Source organism: Peromyscus californicus, unplaced genomic scaffold (genome assembly GCF_007827085.1).
Source record: "Peromyscus californicus insignis strain IS unplaced genomic scaffold, ASM782708v3 Scaffold_16__1_contigs__length_79575227, whole genome shotgun sequence".
Taxonomy (NCBI): Eukaryota; Metazoa; Chordata; class Mammalia; order Rodentia; family Cricetidae; genus Peromyscus; species Peromyscus californicus.
In genome coordinates, this window is record NW_026294458.1 from 69,101,699 (window position 1) to 69,120,561 (window position 18,863).

The 18,863-nt window shown below is 39.7% G+C and overlaps 1 protein-coding gene and 1 pseudogene across 8 annotated transcripts in view; one reads left to right on the forward strand and one right to left on the reverse strand.

Moving 5' to 3' along the window:
- Grik1 (glutamate ionotropic receptor kainate type subunit 1) overlaps window positions 1-18,863 on the reverse strand; it is a 389,047-nt gene that overhangs the window by 15,398 nt on the left and 354,786 nt on the right. For 7 of the 8 annotated variants that reach the window (XM_052741089.1, XM_052741090.1, XM_052741088.1 and 4 more), the window contains 2 exons: window positions 11,846-12,071; window positions 278-528 (listed from right to left, as the gene is read on the reverse strand). In XM_052741089.1, the coding sequence (XP_052597049.1) occupies window positions 278-528; window positions 11,846-12,071 (477 nt within the window). The remainder of the gene's footprint in view (window positions 1-277; window positions 529-11,845; window positions 12,072-18,863) is intronic. The other variant, XM_052741096.1, reaches the window with a different exon arrangement.
- On the forward strand, window positions 2,031-6,009 carry LOC128111636 (histone deacetylase 1-like; annotated as a pseudogene).

The following is an 18,863-nucleotide window of genomic DNA, read 5'->3' on the forward strand; positions in this document are numbered from 1 at the left end:
ATTAACGGAGTTTTGAATTTCTGCACCGTCATTCCAAATTGTGCTAATTAGATTTAGTGCGCAAGACTTTTCCTTCTTCTCATTAATAAATGATAGAGCTGCAGTGCCAGCAGCACCTGGCAGGGATTCAGTGCTCTTTGCTCTAACTCAGAAATGGCTCTTCTGGGCATCTAATTCAATAGGCTGTTACCAAAAGGGAAAGTATCCTTAAAATCCTCAAATTTAAGACAGCACGTTCAAAGGCAAAACTACCCAGTCTTAGGAAGAGATGACTCACCTGCTCAATATCATTGTTCTTCCGTGATTTGTATATAAATTCTCCAATGGCTACAAACACAGAAAGGACAAGTCCTGCAGCCAGAACAATGAAGATGCCCCCAATGTTCTCCACTCCCAGGGCGCTGGCTTCTTTGCTGTCTTCCTCAGGGCAGCCATTCCCCCGCCACCACTTCTCTTTCATCATGTGGAGCTTCCCTTCCTCTTGCAGTTGAAGAATGGCAATTGTGATTTTATCCCGGTAAGGAGAGCCTGAAAATTGGGGGTGATTTGGATGGTGGTCACCAAAGGGATAAGGAAATATCAAGACATTACACTATCCTAGTGATAGATGCTCCAGAGTTGAGAAACCTTGATGCACAAATCTGTCAGCCAAAGTTGGGAATTTCTGATCTTATATCTTGATGGCTCTAACTAGTTAGAAGAGGGAGAGGTGATATGTTGAGGTTCACTCTGGCCCCAGGGTATTCCTGATTCTAAATAAAGAAACATTAAATAGGAATTCTATGACATTTCTGCTTCTGCTGAGTTCTTCACCAAATCTTTTCATATCTCAAGGGATTTGTTGTTTCGATTCTACCTTTTCTGGCCTCTTGGTGCCCTCTTAATTGCGGCTGAGTTTGGCCATTCTTCCTTCTATTTCTCTGTCTTCATTAGAGCTCAGCTATGGCCACATTTCTGGCTAAGGGGAGCTAAAGTGATGGATGACATTTCTAGTCTTGTGTCATAAATCTTCCCAGCATGCTCTGCTTGCTCTCTTTCCCCAAATACACTGCAGTAAGGAAACGTTTTCAAGTCACCAGTGATGGAGGAGCCACAAAGTAGAAGAAATTTGGGCTCTAGGGTCACTGCATGGAGCAGATCCTTCCTTTTGACCAGACTGAGCTATGGCACTCAAGGAATGTTAACCGTGGAAGACATTAAAAAATTCAGATGGTGTTTACAGTGGTTCATCCATACCAATTAGGATAAAATATATTCTGAATAATTCTGAGATGCTATAATATTCTATGTCAAGAATTTGGTAATATTTGTGGTCTGTCTTTTGGTAATTCCATTGAAACTTTAATTATGAAGGGTTGGAAAGTGCCAAAGTGTATACATTTGGACATAGTATTTTAATTCATAACTCCTGTGTTAATCAGTGCAAAAGAGATAAAACAAAATTTCTTTACTGGTTTATTTCCTTGGATGGCAACATTTTTGATAGTATTTTTTTCTCCTTGGTAGTAGGAAGCTCCCTTTGCTTACAAAATTTAAAGCCATTGCTGGCAGAGATAATTTAAAAAGTCAGGTATCTTAAAAACAAGGAAAAATCTTAAGAATAATAAAGTCAAGGCTGTTTGTTAAATAGATTTAAATAAACTTAAAATCTGAAGTTATGATTAAGAACCAAGAATCCAAGTCAGTGTTCCTCATTTCTTACATCTCAGCACTATTTCTGTGAAAGTGCTCCTGGCTGCTCTCCCATCCCCACAGATGACTTATGTCTTATGTCACAGCTTAAGTTCAATAAGCTCAGGCTCAATATTTTGTCATTTGTCATTTATTTCCTCATAGATTTAAAAAAAAATAATTGTCAACACTCAAAATCTACTTTAAAAGAGGACTGCAATGCTTTAGAGGGAGATTATAGCTTGTCAATTCAGAGTATGGATTTTGGGGTGAGAAAATGGATTTTGAAAACCAAATAAGAGATATCAGGTATTTGCCTAAACTTTCTCAGAACAACGGGTAGAGGCAAAATTAGCAGCATGAATATCCTTAGAGTGCACAAGCAAATGAGAGAACCTGGAGTACTTCGCTTTAAGGTACATGGAAGTGCTTTGATGAGCATGAGCACAATACTCCTGGCCATGGCTGCACGGTAGTCATAGTGATCTACGCAGTGGGTACGCAATAAATGCTGCCACTCTCTTCCTGCCTTCAGGCTACACAAGATCTAACACATGACAGACAGATGGAGATCCAATCTCTGCTTAATGTTGGTCTCTAAGGAAGGTAATTTCCAGGCTTCCAGTAACCTGTTTAAATCTTAACTGCCCTCATTCTCTTGAAGTTTTATTTTAAATCCCTCAGGAGGCACATTTCTAGAGCTTCTGTCCTGAGAGTCTCTAGGCAGCAGTTTTCAATTTTAGCTTGTGACTGAGCCAACTTTGCCAATCTTCTATTATGGGAGAGACTTCAAAGCCTCTGGGGACTCAGGGCAAGACTAGTCATGGCGGGGACCTTTTCACATCTCCATATCTTTTTAGCTTCGATCTTTGTTACTGCTTAAGTGGCCTAGTTGACATCAGAACTAACTTCTTGCAAATCATTTGGAAAAAAAAATGTATGTGTACACATGGATCTTCCTGAATAGCAACTGATCTTCCTTCAAGAATAAATTCATCATAAAAGAAACATCTCTCAAATGTTTCCAGCAGCTGTATTCCCCATGGATGAGTTCACTCTGAAGCCCACCATCTGTTCCAATTATTCCCTCATTGTTTTTGCTTTAAAAGCATGACAGGTTTATCACCACTATGAAAAATTTCTGGAGTATATTTCTTTTCATCTAGGAAGGGGAGATGGAGGCTCTTTAACACTAGCATTTGCTACAGGTAAAGTTGGCAAGAGAGAGCCTGAATGAATCTGTTTAGGTCTCTCCGTGTAATAGATATCATTATATGCAAATGGAGACAGACTCATCACAGAGTCAGCCACTCACAGGAGGGCAGACAGCAATCCACAAAGTGCCGTATTCACTCAGCAGAGTTGCAGGAAGGGTCAGCTCCCACAATTCCTGCCTCACACCACCACCACACTGTCAGAAAGTTTAGAATGCAAGTATTCCATTCTTTTTTAAATTTTATTTTCAGAGTTAAGGATCAAACCCAGGGCCTTGCACTTGCTGGGCAAGCACTCTACCACTGAGCTGAATCCTCAACCTCTAAATATTCTTTGAAAGGAATATCTTTCAAAATTCTCATGTTCACATGCAGCTGCTCTCAGAGTGATACACATTCTCTTTTTCTGCCATTTCTACCACACAGAAAATTTGGTGTCAAAGAGGGGTGCTGAAAGGATAGGGTAGGGGTTGTAAGATAGAAGATGGGATGAGAAAGATCCATGTAAGAATCTAGTTTAAAGATGGCTGAATTAAGAAAGAAGACACAGCACATACAATCAATCCTGGGGTCCCAATTCTGCAAAGATTAAGGCAAAGGCATCCTTTACTGGTATTTTTTTCCTGACTTATGTTTCATTACTAAACCAGCTGTGGGGAAACATAAAGAGCATTTGCTCATCTTTTTTTCATGCATATTATCTAAAATGAGATGGCCAAGCTGTGCTAGGCTATCATTTTGAAGGCCCCGAAGATCCATTATGTCCATTTAGTTATTGTCTAACAATCTTCATAAGCCCCCTGAAAACATGTTGAATAAATAAATGGTGTAAGAGATTCCCACTTGGAGAACTACCAGGAACACTGGTATTTCCATCAGGAAATGTCATTGGAATTAGATGGGCACCCAGTTTTAGCTCTCTGCCTGCTCCTTTCCCCATGACACTAACTAGCTGACTTCTTTAAGTCTGATCAAAAGCTTCACTTTTGATCTTTTGCATCACTGGGATGCTCTCATTGGTTAAGCTCTGTGTCTTTGGGATACAATTTTTTTCCTCCTTGTTTCTGTGTCACACAACTTTGAGATTCTTGAAAGTGTGTTCCTAATTGCTTATTTATTTTAATTGTTTGTCTGTCATCTTGTCTATGGGTCCAGCTTTCATCTTGTGTTTGTGATGTGATATTTATGCTGTGTATGTTACTGTGTGCCACCTTTAGTACATGTTACATGACAAGTTCCTCCAAAAGAGTTTAATTCAAACTAGTCTAAAAATTAGTAAACACATATGTAAACTTAAAGTTTAGCTAAGTACATTAGATTTAAAAGAAGAAATTAGTCATTTTAAAATTGACAAGAAATTTTGAACATGTTTTCAAGACTGATAATACACTGGTTTTTTATATTATTATTATTATGATGATGATGATGAAATAATGTTTACATTTTTTCATTTCAAATATTGCTTCCTGAATTTTCATTAAAATATTGTTACTGATCTCTTACTTATAATATTTAAGAAAATCGACTTAAATATTCTTTATATTCTATCAAGATAATTATTTATTTTCTGCTAAATTTTTCACTACTTAAGAAACTGACTCTTGAGCAAGATAGCACAGACTCAGGGCACCAAGAGGAAAGTCTGTTATTACTACGATGGTGATGTTGGAAACTACTATTATGGACAAGGCCACCTGATGAAGCCTCACTGAATCCGCATGACTCACAACTTGCTGCTCAACTATGGTCTCTACTAAAAAATGGAAATCTATCATTTTCACAAAGCTAATGTTGAGGAGATGACCAAGTACCACAGTGATGACTACATTAAGTTCTTGAGTTCCATTCGCCCAGATAACATGTCTGAGTACAGCAAGCAGATGCAGAGATTCAATGTTGGTGAGGACTATCCAGTGTTTGATGGCTTGTTGGAGTTCTGTCAGCTGTCTACTGGTGGCTTTGTGGCAAGTGTTATGAAACTAAATAAACAGCAGACGGACATCGCTGTGAACTGGGCTGGCGGTCTGCATCATACAAAGAAGTCTGAAGCATCTGGTTTCTGTTACGTCAATGATATCGTCTTGGCCATCCTGGAAATGCTAAAGTATCACCAGAGGGTGATATATATTGACATTGATATTCACCATGGCGATGGTGTGGAAGAGGCCTTCTATACCATGGACCAGGTCATGACTGTGTCCTTTCATAAATAGAGTACTTCCCCAGGAACTGGGGACCCATGGGATATTGGGGCTGGCAAAGGCAAGTACTATGCTGTTAACTACCCCCTCTGAGATAGGATTGATGATGAGTCCTATGAAGCCATTTTCAAGCCAGTCATGTCCAAAGTAATGGAGATGTTCCAGCTTAGTGCAGTGGTCTTACAGTGTGGCTCAGATTCTCTATCTGGAGATTGGTTAGGTTGCTTCAATCTGACCATCAAAGGGCATGCCAAGTGTGTGGAGTTTGTTAAGAGTTTCAACTTGCCTATGCTAATGCTGGGAGGAGGTGGATATACCATCCGTAATGTTGCTCCGTGTTGGACTTATGAAACAGTCATGGCCCTGGACACAGAGATCCCTAATGAGCTACCATACAATGACTACTTTGAATACTTTGGACCGAACTTCAAGCTTCACATCAGCCCTTCTAATATGACTAACCAGAACACTAATGAATATCTGGAAAAGATCAAGCAGTGGCTCTTTGAAAACTTGAGAATGCTGCCCTATGCGCCTGGTGTCCAAATGCAGGCAATACCTGAGGATGCCATCCCAGAGGAGAGTGGTGATGAGGATGAAGAAGACCCTGACAAATGCATTTCTATCTGCTCCTCTGACAAACAAATTGCCTGTGAGGAAGAATTCTCCGATTCAGATGAGGAGGGAGAAGGTGGTCATAGGAACTCTTCTAATTTTAAAAAAGCCAAAAGAGTCAAAACAGAGGATGAAAAAGAAAAAGATCCAGAAGAGAAAAGAGAAGTCACAGAAGGAGAGAAAACCAAGGAGGAGAAGCCATAAGCCAAAGGGGTCAAAGAAGAGGTCAAATTAGCCTGAGCAAGATCTGCAACTGTGGCCTCTCCATGTTCCTCACTTCTCCTCAGTCTCTCAGATTTTATATCTTCTATTCCTCTGTGTATTTATATAAAATATATTAAACATAATGTTCACAGGGACCGGAGCCCAGGGCAGGAGTGCTGGGGGAATTCTTCCCAAAGATACCTTATCCATCCTGCTCAGGTCTTAGTTTTGAACCACGTAGGGTCTGAGTGGAAAGAAAACAACCAGAAGACAAAATTCTGAACTGCCAAGTGCCTGCTTTAGGAGCTCTGTTAAGATGCCCTTATGAAGCCTTCTAGAAGGGGTGACTGGCTCTTCTGGGGCCCCTTATGTAATATCAGCCAATTTTAGATTGATATACCTTCCCACTGGACTCAGGTAAGTGGAAAAACTCCCGTTGCCTGTCTTCCCCCCAACTCTGCAGGTGGAGGTGCTAGCCCAGCTTCCTTTTTGAGATATTTTCATTTTGTGAGACTTTGTAATAAAACAGCACATTTCTATACCTCTAACAAAAAAAGAAACTGACTCATAATAAAGTCATAATTTAAGTGTTGTAACAGCTAAGCTTTGAATGAGTATTCTTTCTTCAAACTTGGTGAAGATCACCTTCTGGGTGTTTAACTTGGATGTCCAATCTAAAGGGCTGTCCTAGTTAAGTTTCCATTGCTGTGACAAACATCATGATCAAAACCAACTTGGGGGAAAATGGTTTATTTCATCACGCAGCTTATAGTCCATCCCTGATGGTAGTTGGGGCAGGAACTCAAGATAGGTACCTAGAAGCAGGAAATGAAGTGGAGACTCAAAGAACTGGGCTTACTGGCTAGTTCCCCATGGCTTGCTCAGCCTGCTCTCTTGTGCCACTCAGGACCACTCACAATTGCTTAGGCCCTCCTACACCAATAATGACTCAAGAAAATGCCGTACAGACTTTAACTTACAGGACAGGCTGATGAAGACATTTTCTTAGTTGAAGTTCCATTTCCCAAGACAGTTCTAGCTTGTGTCACAGTGACAAAAATACTAATCTTCGCAAGGATGATAGAACAGTCAATATTTTGTGTCAACATGTCTAAGAGGGTCCTAAACTTTGGCAAGTCACCCGTTCTCTTGATCAGAGAGGCCATGGGCACCTCACAGGTTGAAGTCTAGCCGCTGTGTGTGCTTGGAAGAGAAAAGTCATAGCAGGAAAGTCTTCAGTGCTTCCTAGGGAAGTAGCATGGCCAGCAAGACCTTGACCCATCCTGTTATGTAATACTACTAGCAGAGAAAGACTAGAGGAGCCAACACACTCTTCCTATATCCCTAAGAGCACCTCATAAGGAAGCTGAACTGACCACAGAGGTTTAGATTTGTTAAACAAATAGAAGTTAATTTGTTACCACCCACGTGGACTAAACACCCGGTGGGAAAGTATAACTAAAGAGGAAAATAATCATAAGCCAATTTTAGTAGTACCACAAGGACCCTCATCCTGAGAGTTTCTTCTGGAGATGTGGTCTTTCTGCAAACCACAAAGGTATTTTACAAAAGCCAAAAGTCATACGGGTAACCAGCTTTACCCAGTTAAAGAGGACACCCAGAACATTACTAGGCAGCTGTATTCCAACTGATCACCTCTAAACTATCTTCTATCCTGATTTTCTCCTGCCTCATGGGGATGTCTACAACCCCCAGTTCTCTGTCTCATAACACAACAAGATTTTGACATTCTGCTACCTTCTCAAAGGCATAAAACTTGTGTGTGTGACAGGCCTATTGCTCAGGTTTTGGTTTTGTTTTGTTCAGGGTTTAGCTTAATTCTCAACCTAGAATTAAGAATTAATTCTTGCCTAGAATCACCTAGGAAGACATGCACAATGATGGATTGCCTACACTAGGTTGGCTTGTGGGCATGTCTGTGAGGAGGGTGGTCTTTATTAGGTTGGTAATATGGGAACACCCAGACCACTGTAGGCAACACCATCCCTAAGCAGGGGACCTTTAGCTATTTTAACAGTGGAGAAACTCAGCTGAACACAAGCAAGTAAACATGTCTGCATTCATTTCTCTGTTTTTGAATGTGGATGTGACCAGGTGCTTCTAGCTATTGTTGCTGTGATTGCCCTGCTAGAGTGGATGGTAGCATGGAATTGTATGATGGGGAATGTCTTTCTGTATGCTGTAAATTTGTGTTGCTCCAAATGGTTGATAAAGATGTTTACCTTATGGCAAGGCAGCTTAGAGGCGGGCAGGAAATTCAAAGAGAAAGAGACAGGAAGAAGGTGGAGGGAGACACCAGCAAGCTGCACAAGGAGCAACATGTAATGGGATGCAGGTAAGGCCACGGAACATGTGGCTATACATAGATTAATAGTTATGGACTAATTTAAGATATAAGAGCTAGCTAGCAAAAGGCTTGAGTCATGGCCATGCAGTTATAATTAGTATAAGCCTGTGTGTGTTTACATGGGGGATGCAAGAAGGAGAGATTTATCCTGACTGCCAGCAGGCCGGGACACAGGAAATCTTCTGACTACAATTGTAACTGGAATAAAACTTCCTCTCCCCTAAGTTGCTAATTGTCAGTGCTGTTTTACTATCACAGCAACAGAAATGATACCAAGACACTTCTTGAAGACTATTCACAAACCTCACTAGTCAGATAGCTAAATAAGCCCCAAATTTAAATAATATTGAAATAGTTATTTTTACTTGCATCAGTTGTGCCTTAAAACTGCAGAGCCCTATATTTCAGATTGTTTAAGATAGAACCTGTATCATATGTGCTAAAGGTAGAGGCTGTTTTCATGTAACAAATGCAGACAAGTACAACAAAGTCTAAGTTTTACCCAGCAGGATAGTGATGTTCAGGAGAAAGCATCCCAAGGAGGGCTAGACTGCGGCAGGTCAGGGTATCTCAGCTGTGTCTCTTTCTGGAACCACTTGGAGCCATATGCTTACTTTTTCCATTTAGTCCCTGAATTTTAACCTGCCTGTCAAGTTTGTGTCTTCTGGAGTTGACCAGTTCCACCTGTTGCTGATGCTTCTACAAGATTTTAAGGCCCTGCCAGCCAAAGGTCTCCTTCCATTAAGCTTTTTGGACCAGGCAACAAGAACCTTCTATCCAAACCACTCCTAAGTAGGTTTTGTTAGTGTTTTTGTGGCATCTCGTGAAACTTCAGCCAGAATAACAGTTGATAAGCCAGACCACCTCTTCCCCCTCAGCTCAAAGCAGCTATAAGAAGAGGCATCTAATGAATCTACCAAGGTTGGATTGGTTGCTCTTTCTGTGAAGAATGTGGAGTGAAGGCCATTAGCCATAGCGAATCAAAATGCAGAGAAGAAATGACTCAAATGACCATGGTATGTGCCCAATCATAACTGATACATCTACAACACAACTCCTGCACATAAGTCTCAGGGAACATGTGGAAGAGGGGGAGCAAGGATTGTAAGAACCAGAGGACCAAAATTTCTCCTGTAAGTTTGTGCCATCTATCTATGATAGGAAAGCTACCCTTTGGAAATCTCAAGATGGCTGCCTGAACAAGATCTGAACAATTCCAACACCGGTGTGACACTCCAATGGACATGAGGGAATCTCATGGATTTCACCCTAGACTAGGAGCTGAAAGCAATTAACAGCTGCTCAGAGAGTTAGTTTTCCCCAGGGATGAGCTCGAGTTTGTAATCCAGAAGTGATCATCCCTAGAAACATACGTGCAGGTAACCCTGAAAGTACTCAACAGGCTATAGTTATATGTTTACTCATATGTATATGTAACAGCAAAGGGTAAAGAAGAGGAAGTGGTAGATTTCGGGGGAGGCAGGCATGGAAGAGGTAGGAAAGGGAGAGAGAATGATTTAATTTACATTCTTATTAAGTTTTTAAAAACTAAAAAAAAGAGACTGGAAAATGGAGGCTGTCTGCTATTACACGCATGCTATTACAAGCATGGTCTGTGAGTCCCAGATTGTTCATGGAATGCTGTAACCTTTCTCTCCAGAGCTGCCGCCCTGCACCCCATGACCAGACCCTTCTTTTTTTTAAAATTTTTTTATTTTTATTTTGCAATACAATTCAGTTCTACATATCAGCCACGGAGTCCCTTGTTCTCCCCCCTACCGCCCCCCTCACCTTCCCCCAGCCCACCCCCCATGACCAGACCCTTTAACTAGTAAGTATTATTGTTTATAGTTGAATGGGGGAGATAGCGCAGCTGGAGACTAGATACACAGTGGCTCACACTAACTTCCCAGAACTGCACACTGGGCAATCATCCTTTGAAGAGAGCAAATTAAGTGCAGACAACCATACACGAGAAGCTCGGCCCAACTGTAAAAGTGTATGCCCTAAAGGGAGACCCCCAGCAGTCCATTACCCTATGCTCCTGTACCATCCAGACCAGTGTTCTCTTGAAGCACACTTAGGTGACCTATTCTGAGTATACTCCAGTATATCCAGTAAACTATTCTTACAAAAGAGCCACTGGAGGGCCAAGAAAGGGCAGTCCCAGACTCCCTAGTGTGATTAATTGTTCTGAACCTTTAGAGGGCAACAGTGATAATAAGATTAGTTTCTCATGGGAAATATTGGTATTTCTAACCAGTAAGTAGTGGGGGGCCAAACTGTTTGTGCAACTGAAGCTCTTTATTTGGTTAATTAATATTAGCATGGTAAATGTTGTTGATTATGGGTTGGACACAGTTTTTTAAAATAAAATTAATTAGCTGTCAAATTATTAACATTAGGAAATTTATTTTATCTGAATTATGACTTTTTTTTTTTTGGGAAAATGAAGCACTTGGCCATTCTTCTTCTTAAAGTCCTAGAGATCTACAGATGACTGATGGGAAAGACCTCCTTTAGACAAGTCATGGTCTCTAACAGTCTGGCGTTGAGAGCGTTCCCCAGCAAAGTAAACCGTCTTGACTCATGATCTCTGCTTGGCTTCTGTAAACATTGAAGTTTATGATCCCTGCCTGACATTGATGGTCACACTGCATAATCCCTGTCAAACGTGGCAACAAAATACAAATACGGACAATAAGTCAAGTTTATCTTTGGCTCTTATTTATCTAGCTCAGCTGCCACTACACTTTCTTCCTACTGCATTAGCCCACAGGTCTAGAAGGCCTTATGTCTCTCCTTTGGAATACCAAACCTCACTGGAGAGGAACAGGGCACCTTTATGGCAGAACCCCTTAAATACAGTTTTCTATAGAGTGAGGCAACAGGACAAGGGTTTCTTTGTAGAAAGGATGAGTAATTGTCCCCTGAACATAGGCACCCTTTCTGTTTATTCCTGTTACTCTCATAGAAGAGGAAAGTATATGGGTGTGTGGTCTTTGTAGGCAATAGGGTCCTGAGGAAGCACAGTGCTATTGAACTGAAGCAAGAGAAATGTCTGGAGGTTTTAGGGAGTTATTTTTTGACTCTAGTTTATTGTCTGAGAAAAGTTTAAAATTTAATTTCTGCCCTTACTTCTGACAGATATGGCATTGTCTTATCATTTATTGAGATGGAACCACAGCCTTCTATACCTGAAATTTTCATCTGTATGGAGAATTCATTTCCTTATATTCTAGCATAACTTAAGGCATAAAAACTAGGTAGTACAGCTACTCAAGAAAATAATGTATGAAGATTAATTAGGAAAATATGTTCTTTAAAATATTGGTGGTAAAAGTAAAATCACACAAGTCTTAAACAGTTACTGTGGAAAGACATAAAAAAATAGTAGTTGAAAATTTATTAGATTAAGTGTCTAAGATTACTCAATTTAAACCATGCCTTATTTTTTACAGACATTTCCTCTTTAGTCTGCTGTAGACATAACACGCCTCTCAACATGTTGAATACTTGTAATCAACATCACTCAACTTGTCCTTGGGTAATGCCTTGCCCCTCTTACCTACCTATAGGCGTTCCCACTCCATAACCTTTGGAGTCTATGAGGCCCCCAATCTGAGTGAGGTTGCAGTTTCTCTGTGTCACATACTCAATGCTGGTGGACTCCATCAGCAGGGCATAGTCGGTGGTGAGCACCCTTTGGATCCCCTCATCATTGTTTTTAACCAGTGCACTCTGTTGTCTACTGCTCATAAAAGCCCACATCTTCTCATAGGTGGATATCTTTGATTTCTGTAGAGAGAAAAGAAAAGCACACCCACCAGCAGAAGAGTGCTGAAAAAAAATATGACCTGAAGCCATTCACCACCCTCATGGGTCAAATAATAAAGGGGAGACTTTTTCTGTAGGCGAGGAACCGGAGTGATGATATTGGGACTTCAGTCTTACAGGTAGCTGAGAAGAGCACAATTCACTAAAGAAGAGAACTTGGAGACACTTAGATCACTATGGAAGAAGAGGAGACCTTGTCAGATGGAAGTCATGGCTCAAGGTCCTCTTTTTGATTTTGGTTAGGGAAGAAAAAACATGAATATCAACAATAGTGCTTGTCTAATGAACTATTGATATTTGACAACAGTACTACACAATCCACTTGGGCAAAGCTGAGGCTCTCTCCTTCCAGAGCTCTACTCATTTACTCTGCTTCCCTTCAACCACTGGACTTCAGTGGTTGCTTTGTTATTTCCAGATATGGAAGCTCCGGTGCCTGGCCAGCACTGCTTTGCTAGGGATAGCCTGGGATATGTCACTTGCATTCTCCCCTTTGCTTGTGAAAGGAGTACATCTGTGACTAAATTTTCTACAAAATAAGGGATGTTAATGTTCTTTTTTAGTTAATATTCAAATCAGAAGGAACTCCCTACTTTTTATGTATATAATTTCTTATTGCAATCATATTTTAGATAAGAAGGTCTGCATATTTCATTTTAAAGTATTCTATGATTTTCATATCTTTTATTCAGCTTTTTGGTAGAATCAATAATAGACCATATATATGATATATTATATATGCATCTATACATAGATACCATTACCTCATTATCTTCTTTTCTTTGTTAAAACATACTGCCTGCATTTCCATATTGCTTAGATATGAATTTCCATTCTTTTGAATAGTGATCTATGATTAGGCATTTTACATTTTTACTCTGTAATTTCCATAATGTTTCAAGTTTTTTCCCCTGAATTTGTCTTCATTTGCATCAGTACACCCTTCCATTTATTTCAAAGATCAATGTCATCATGGGAATTACTGATGTTTTCAAGCTAAAACTGGTTCTGACACATGTAGACTCCTTGGCAAGGGCAGGGCCTGTCATCCTAGGAGTGCAGAAAAGCCTAAGACAGGGCTAGGGGCTGGAGACACTGTATGAAGCAGCTCTGGAGTCAGCTCTAGTAGCCTGTGCATGCTCAAATGTTCTGGGAATTCACTCGGCTCCTAAGCCTGTTTAAGACTTGGGTTAACAAAATAGGCCTCATGAGTTGGGGAAAGGGGAGACAGATGGCTTTAGATTGGATTGTTAGGCATCGGAAGAGCCCCAAGAGAAAGATCTTATGAGACAGATAACAATTCAATACACATACCTTGTACATGGTGATGTTTTATAGGACCCATTCTGTCATGATAAAGCCCCTAAGACTTGTTCCTCACTCCCAGGAGATCTGAAAATTGGAGCTCATGTCTCCACAACCAAGGTGTGTGCTGGGTGCCGGGGCTGATGCTTCATTTGTTGCGTGGTTTCAGCCTTATAGAGTCTGATACTTCTCAATTTTTAGTGAAGAGAAGAGCTACTTATGTTGAAGCAGGGAGGTCACTCTGTCTTTTTTTTTTTTTTTTTTTTTTTTTTTTTTTGGAGCAAATGTACGGCTGGGAAAATTATTCCTTCATCAGGAAACTACCTTAGGGGGAAATCATTTTCTTTGAAGTATGACAATTTAAAGTTATCTGAGACTTTAGAGATAGATGCACTCAAACTATCACTTTTATAGATGAGGAACTTGCGGTACAGACTGCTTGGAGACTTTAGACAGTGACAGTGAAAGTTAATATCAGAACTAATTCTACACCCCAGGAACCCCAACCTCTCATTCAGTATCCTTTCCCTGCTCCATGCTGACTTGGGTAGGGATGATGTCTACACTGCCAAAATTGTTTTGACAATGACTTTAATCTTAATTGATCTACATAAGAAAACATAGCATTTATTAAAGGACTGGTGTCCTCCATAGGCCTTTTGGCTAGTTAGTTTTATGGTGGTACAGCATAGATATCAGTCAGCATCCATGTGAAAATTTCACAGAGCATTTATTTTTTTCATTATTTTAAATTTTATTAAACTAAAATGCCTTAGTCAGAAAATTGGAATTTATCTCTGTAGAAGTAGGAAACAAAAAAATAAATTGCCATTTTATCCATAGTAAATGGGCAGCATGAGGAGACCTTCAAGTCAAACAGTCACTTGGAGATGGTAGATTTTCCATCATTGGATATCTACCAAGAGAAATTTCCTGGGAAGTTTCGCTTAAGGATTCTCCAAGTCTGAAGCTCTGCCCCCAAGATCAGGCCCTTTGTATAACAGGCCTGGGAGAAGTGCTACATGGTGGCTACAGTTGGCAGGTAGATGAGCCACTACTAAACCGAGGGCTCTTTCCTGCTTAGCTCCAAGTTCTATCCACCATAGTGCTATACTCAGAAAGGTTTATTTGTTTTTGTCAGACCCTAAAATAGTAATTTCAGAGTAAATTTGGTGTATACTTTTTAATGGACAATTTTATTAGTTTTCAATCTGAAAATCTTAATACTTCTTAAAACTATGAATATGCTTTGCTAAAAAAATTATTGTAAATGTTAAAAGACCAAATGAAGTGTTTGAATGAGAAGCCTGGGTATTCTTACTCTTCCAAGTCCAAGTTAGCCTCCTAAATCACTCTGGATATTACACAGAATATTAAAGTACCGGGGACAGTGATTACCTCTCATTTCACTGAATATGCCAAAAGCCAATTAGAACTCCCATATCCTGAGAGGACACAGGCTTAGATAAATTCACTGGGATGGTTTAGCCTGATTATATATCTGTTTTTATGCTGATAAACATGGGTGACAGATAATAAGCATTTCTTGTCGGGTATCGGTTAGAAGGCAGAATCACTTCAACAATGCTGATGATTACTTATTTCTTGCTTTGCTCCATATAATGCATACAGGCTGAGTACTCACTAGGCGGTGACTTTCAATGTGTACATAGGCAGTTAAAAACTGTTGAGCATATTGATAACAATGAGCACAGACAGTGTTTACTGTATCACATGCCCTTCTTTGAGCATGTTGCATGCACTCCATTAGGATTTCTGCTCTACAGGTATAGAAATACAATATCACACTGAAAAGTAATAAAGTTAGGGTGTCATTTCAGTACTCCTGTTCCAGAGTCTAGGTTCTTAATCAAAGGAATGAATTATTTTATTTGAATACAAAAATCCCTTAAACTCATAGCCAGGTGAATATTTCAGCAGACCTAACTCACATTCTAAAGAAATCACGTAAGTGTTTGTAAGCAGGACTCTGATGTAGGAGGGATGTTGCGGCTCTTGCACTTAGCATACCGTAGATGGAGAGTATTTAATGACTTTCAACAGATTCTATAAATTTAAACAAAAATTCAGTGTCTCAAGATGTGCAGCAGTTGGAATCTGGAAGATAGTGTGGATATTTTGTTTTCTCTATAGTTCTGTTTTTGACTGCTGGGTTTTTCTGACAGGATGTGAGATGGGGAGAGCTCTGCAGTATAGTATGCTTTTAAGATCAATAGAACCTCCATTTTATAGAAATATCTTTCTGATGTTTCATTTCTATTGAGATAAGTATTGCTTATCACAGTATTTCTCCAACCAAGCTATAGGGCACCTATGGGGAAAATATATGATCTCATTATTCATTAGACTCAATATCTGTGAGATCCTGCTTTGGGACAGAGTATTTGAAGGCCTTATGTTCACACATGTTTACACATGCTTCATTTTGCTTATTTTCATAATTCTATACACATACACATTAGGAGTAAGTCATTGAAATTTTCTCTTTGGCATTGTGTCAAAAGTGACCTTATAAATGTTCTATGTGTCACACAGAACAAATCAATGATCAAAATAATTCTGTGCTGTCTTTCCAGCAGACTATTGAGAAATACTAATCTTAAAAAATACCCTTAAATATCAACAAAAGATATTAAGAATTCAGAATCAAAGCTTATGAAGCCGACATACAGAGGAGAATACCTGTCTGAAAGACAACTATTTCACTTAATTTAATGAAATTACATTAAATGATAATGTTTCACACCATGTTGAAACATGATTTAATTTAACAATAATCATTTGAAGGAAGACTGTTAGAAGACATCATCTGTGATGCAGTGGGGACTCTGCCTGTCCAGGTATGATCATCGTGTTGGATCACACCCTTACCATGAATCAATAAAAAGTTATGGCATTTGAAGATTCTCTGAAGCTTTACAATTTCACTGGTTCCCTTCAGGGAATTCTCCCAGTGAGACTTAAACATCTTTGCTCAAATATGTCTCACGTTTATCTCCTGTCTACAGTTAAAGACTGGTATATTAGAAGCAATATGCCAGATTTTTTAAAAGGTTAGGTTAAATAGAACTCGTAGACATTTCTTTCCAAGTGAATTCATTTGTATCTTTTGACACTGATAGTAAAGGAACTTGCATTTTCAAACAAGAAGATCTTATAGGAAGAATGTCTTTCTGTGTGGAAAAGGGTGAGGGATTTCTCTCAGTTTCTGTTTCCTGGTGGTTTTGTCTCCCTGCAATAGCATCAGTCCCACAGGTGCTGGGCTCAGGGATTTCCTTGAAATAGTCTTTGCTTTGCTGATGGCACTGACTGCTTGCTGCAAAGAGATTATAATGGTTACAGCTCCTAATTCCCACAGCTGGTCCAAAGTCCCCAGACCATGAAAGCCAGAAATGGCAAGTCTGTGATGATTTTTTTAAACCCATTTTATCCAAGTCATTTTAGACAGACTCTAGATCTAATCTTTGTAATCCCCTGACTTGAGTCGGGGAAGACAGTGATTTGTTACAAGGCAAGACTCTACTGAGAAGTACTTCTTACATGACCATTTCATAGCCAATTTGGCCCATGGGAGTTCTTCTGTTCACTCCATTTCCTGTCTGTGCAATGTAAGCTGTAGGTATTTAGCAGGTTGTATGTGACATGTATATCTGTTGTAATTCACATCTCCAGGCTTTGCAGAAGGCTTAAACTTTCCCCCATTCCTATCTTCTACCATGTGAGCCTTGGTGCTGACATTTTGGAGACACTGGAAAAATATTGAGCTGAGTTAAACTGAATTGCCTTGCTGAATTCTAAGGATAACCCCTGCTGCTCACCAACCATGTGAGATACAGTTCTGCAAATGCAATGCATGTGCTCAGGAAAGGCTTCCAATGGAGTTTCTTTCTGGCAAGGCCATTGGGTGTCTTTCAGATTTGGGGGTCATGGCACTGGCTTAGGATTTAAGGGAAGGCACATATTCTAGAAATTATTGAGCAAAAGGCCGAACCAAGACCAGAGCAGAGAAAATTTAAGTCTACAGAGAGTGAAACAGAGAATGGCTTTTGGGACTAAAAATTGATGATAATGGCGATAGCTACTAAATTGCTTACCGTTTGCTAAGGAATTGTGTAAGCGTATTAGCTTCATTAGTTCACATAACCTTGAAAATAGTCTCATGATTTAGATGCTAGCTTCAGTTTGCAGGCAGGGACGTTAAGGTGTGAAGAGTTGAAATAACTTGTCAAGATCTACACAGCTAACTAGCCAGAGTCAAGATCTGAGTCCAGGCTGTATGGCTCCAGATGCTGGAGGTTTTAATTTATGTCCTAGCATTTGATGCTAGTCAAATTTCCTGAAATGACCTATGGTATTCCTTATGTGTGACATATATATTGAAAACAATATTCCCCTGTGGTGGTGGTTTGCAAAAGGCATTGGTAAATAATTGTTTTAAGCCTCACCTGTCTCTTAGACCTTTGAATAAAGATTATTTTGGGGGAAAAATGTGACTTTCTACATTGTCATGGTGACACCATGGAGTTAAGTCCATTCCTTTATTTAATAAGGCATTTAATAGAGTTGCAATAAGGAGAAAAAACAGCTTTGTGTATATGTATTGCTTCTGGTTTCTATGAGAGATAGAACACAGTAATGTCTTAATACACCATTTCTGGAAGGAAAGGTTGTAATTGGATGTTGTGGCTATCAGTTATCTTTGGTAGAAAGTGCAGAAACAGATCAAGGGTGTCCTAGGGAAGTTACAGCCAAGCTGTGTGCACAGACCATAATGTGTGTACTGATGGTTCTTTGATTCTGCCCCCTGTGATGTTGATCATGGCCCCAGGAAGTCAGAAAAGCAATGAGAGCCTTATCTGTTCAGAGCATTTCGGTAATTAAGGGGAACAAGCCATCCACTAGTAGAACACAGGGATAGCATCATGATAGTTAATTCTGGGTTATTAACCAGCTTCATCCCAAATTCTAATAAAATAGTTCATTGGTAATTTCTGTTGAATTCTATTGAATTATTGAATTATGAATTTTCTGACTTATAAATTTCTGTTATAAATAAAGTCTTCATAAGCAGAACACAGTAGTCCTCTGATATCTAAGTTCCTAAACAAACTCAACAGTACCAGGACCGCTGGTGAAGTACTTGGCCTTTCCCTAACCATGGCTTGCTAATTGTCCTTGTGATGAATGTCACACCTTGATCAAATAGACTATTATATGATCCATGGTGATCAAAACTTTAAGACTTGGAGTGCACATGAACTTGTGAAAGTACAGTGTACAATAAGTATCATCAGTTCCCTGACCTTGGCCAAAAAAGTACAGCTGTTATTTTCCTTATGGGCAATGTCAGCTAGAATTTCAGGATGTGTGTTTAAAGATTTCTGAAACTTTGTGAAATGTAAGCTGTGTTTCAATCCCCCCGCAAAA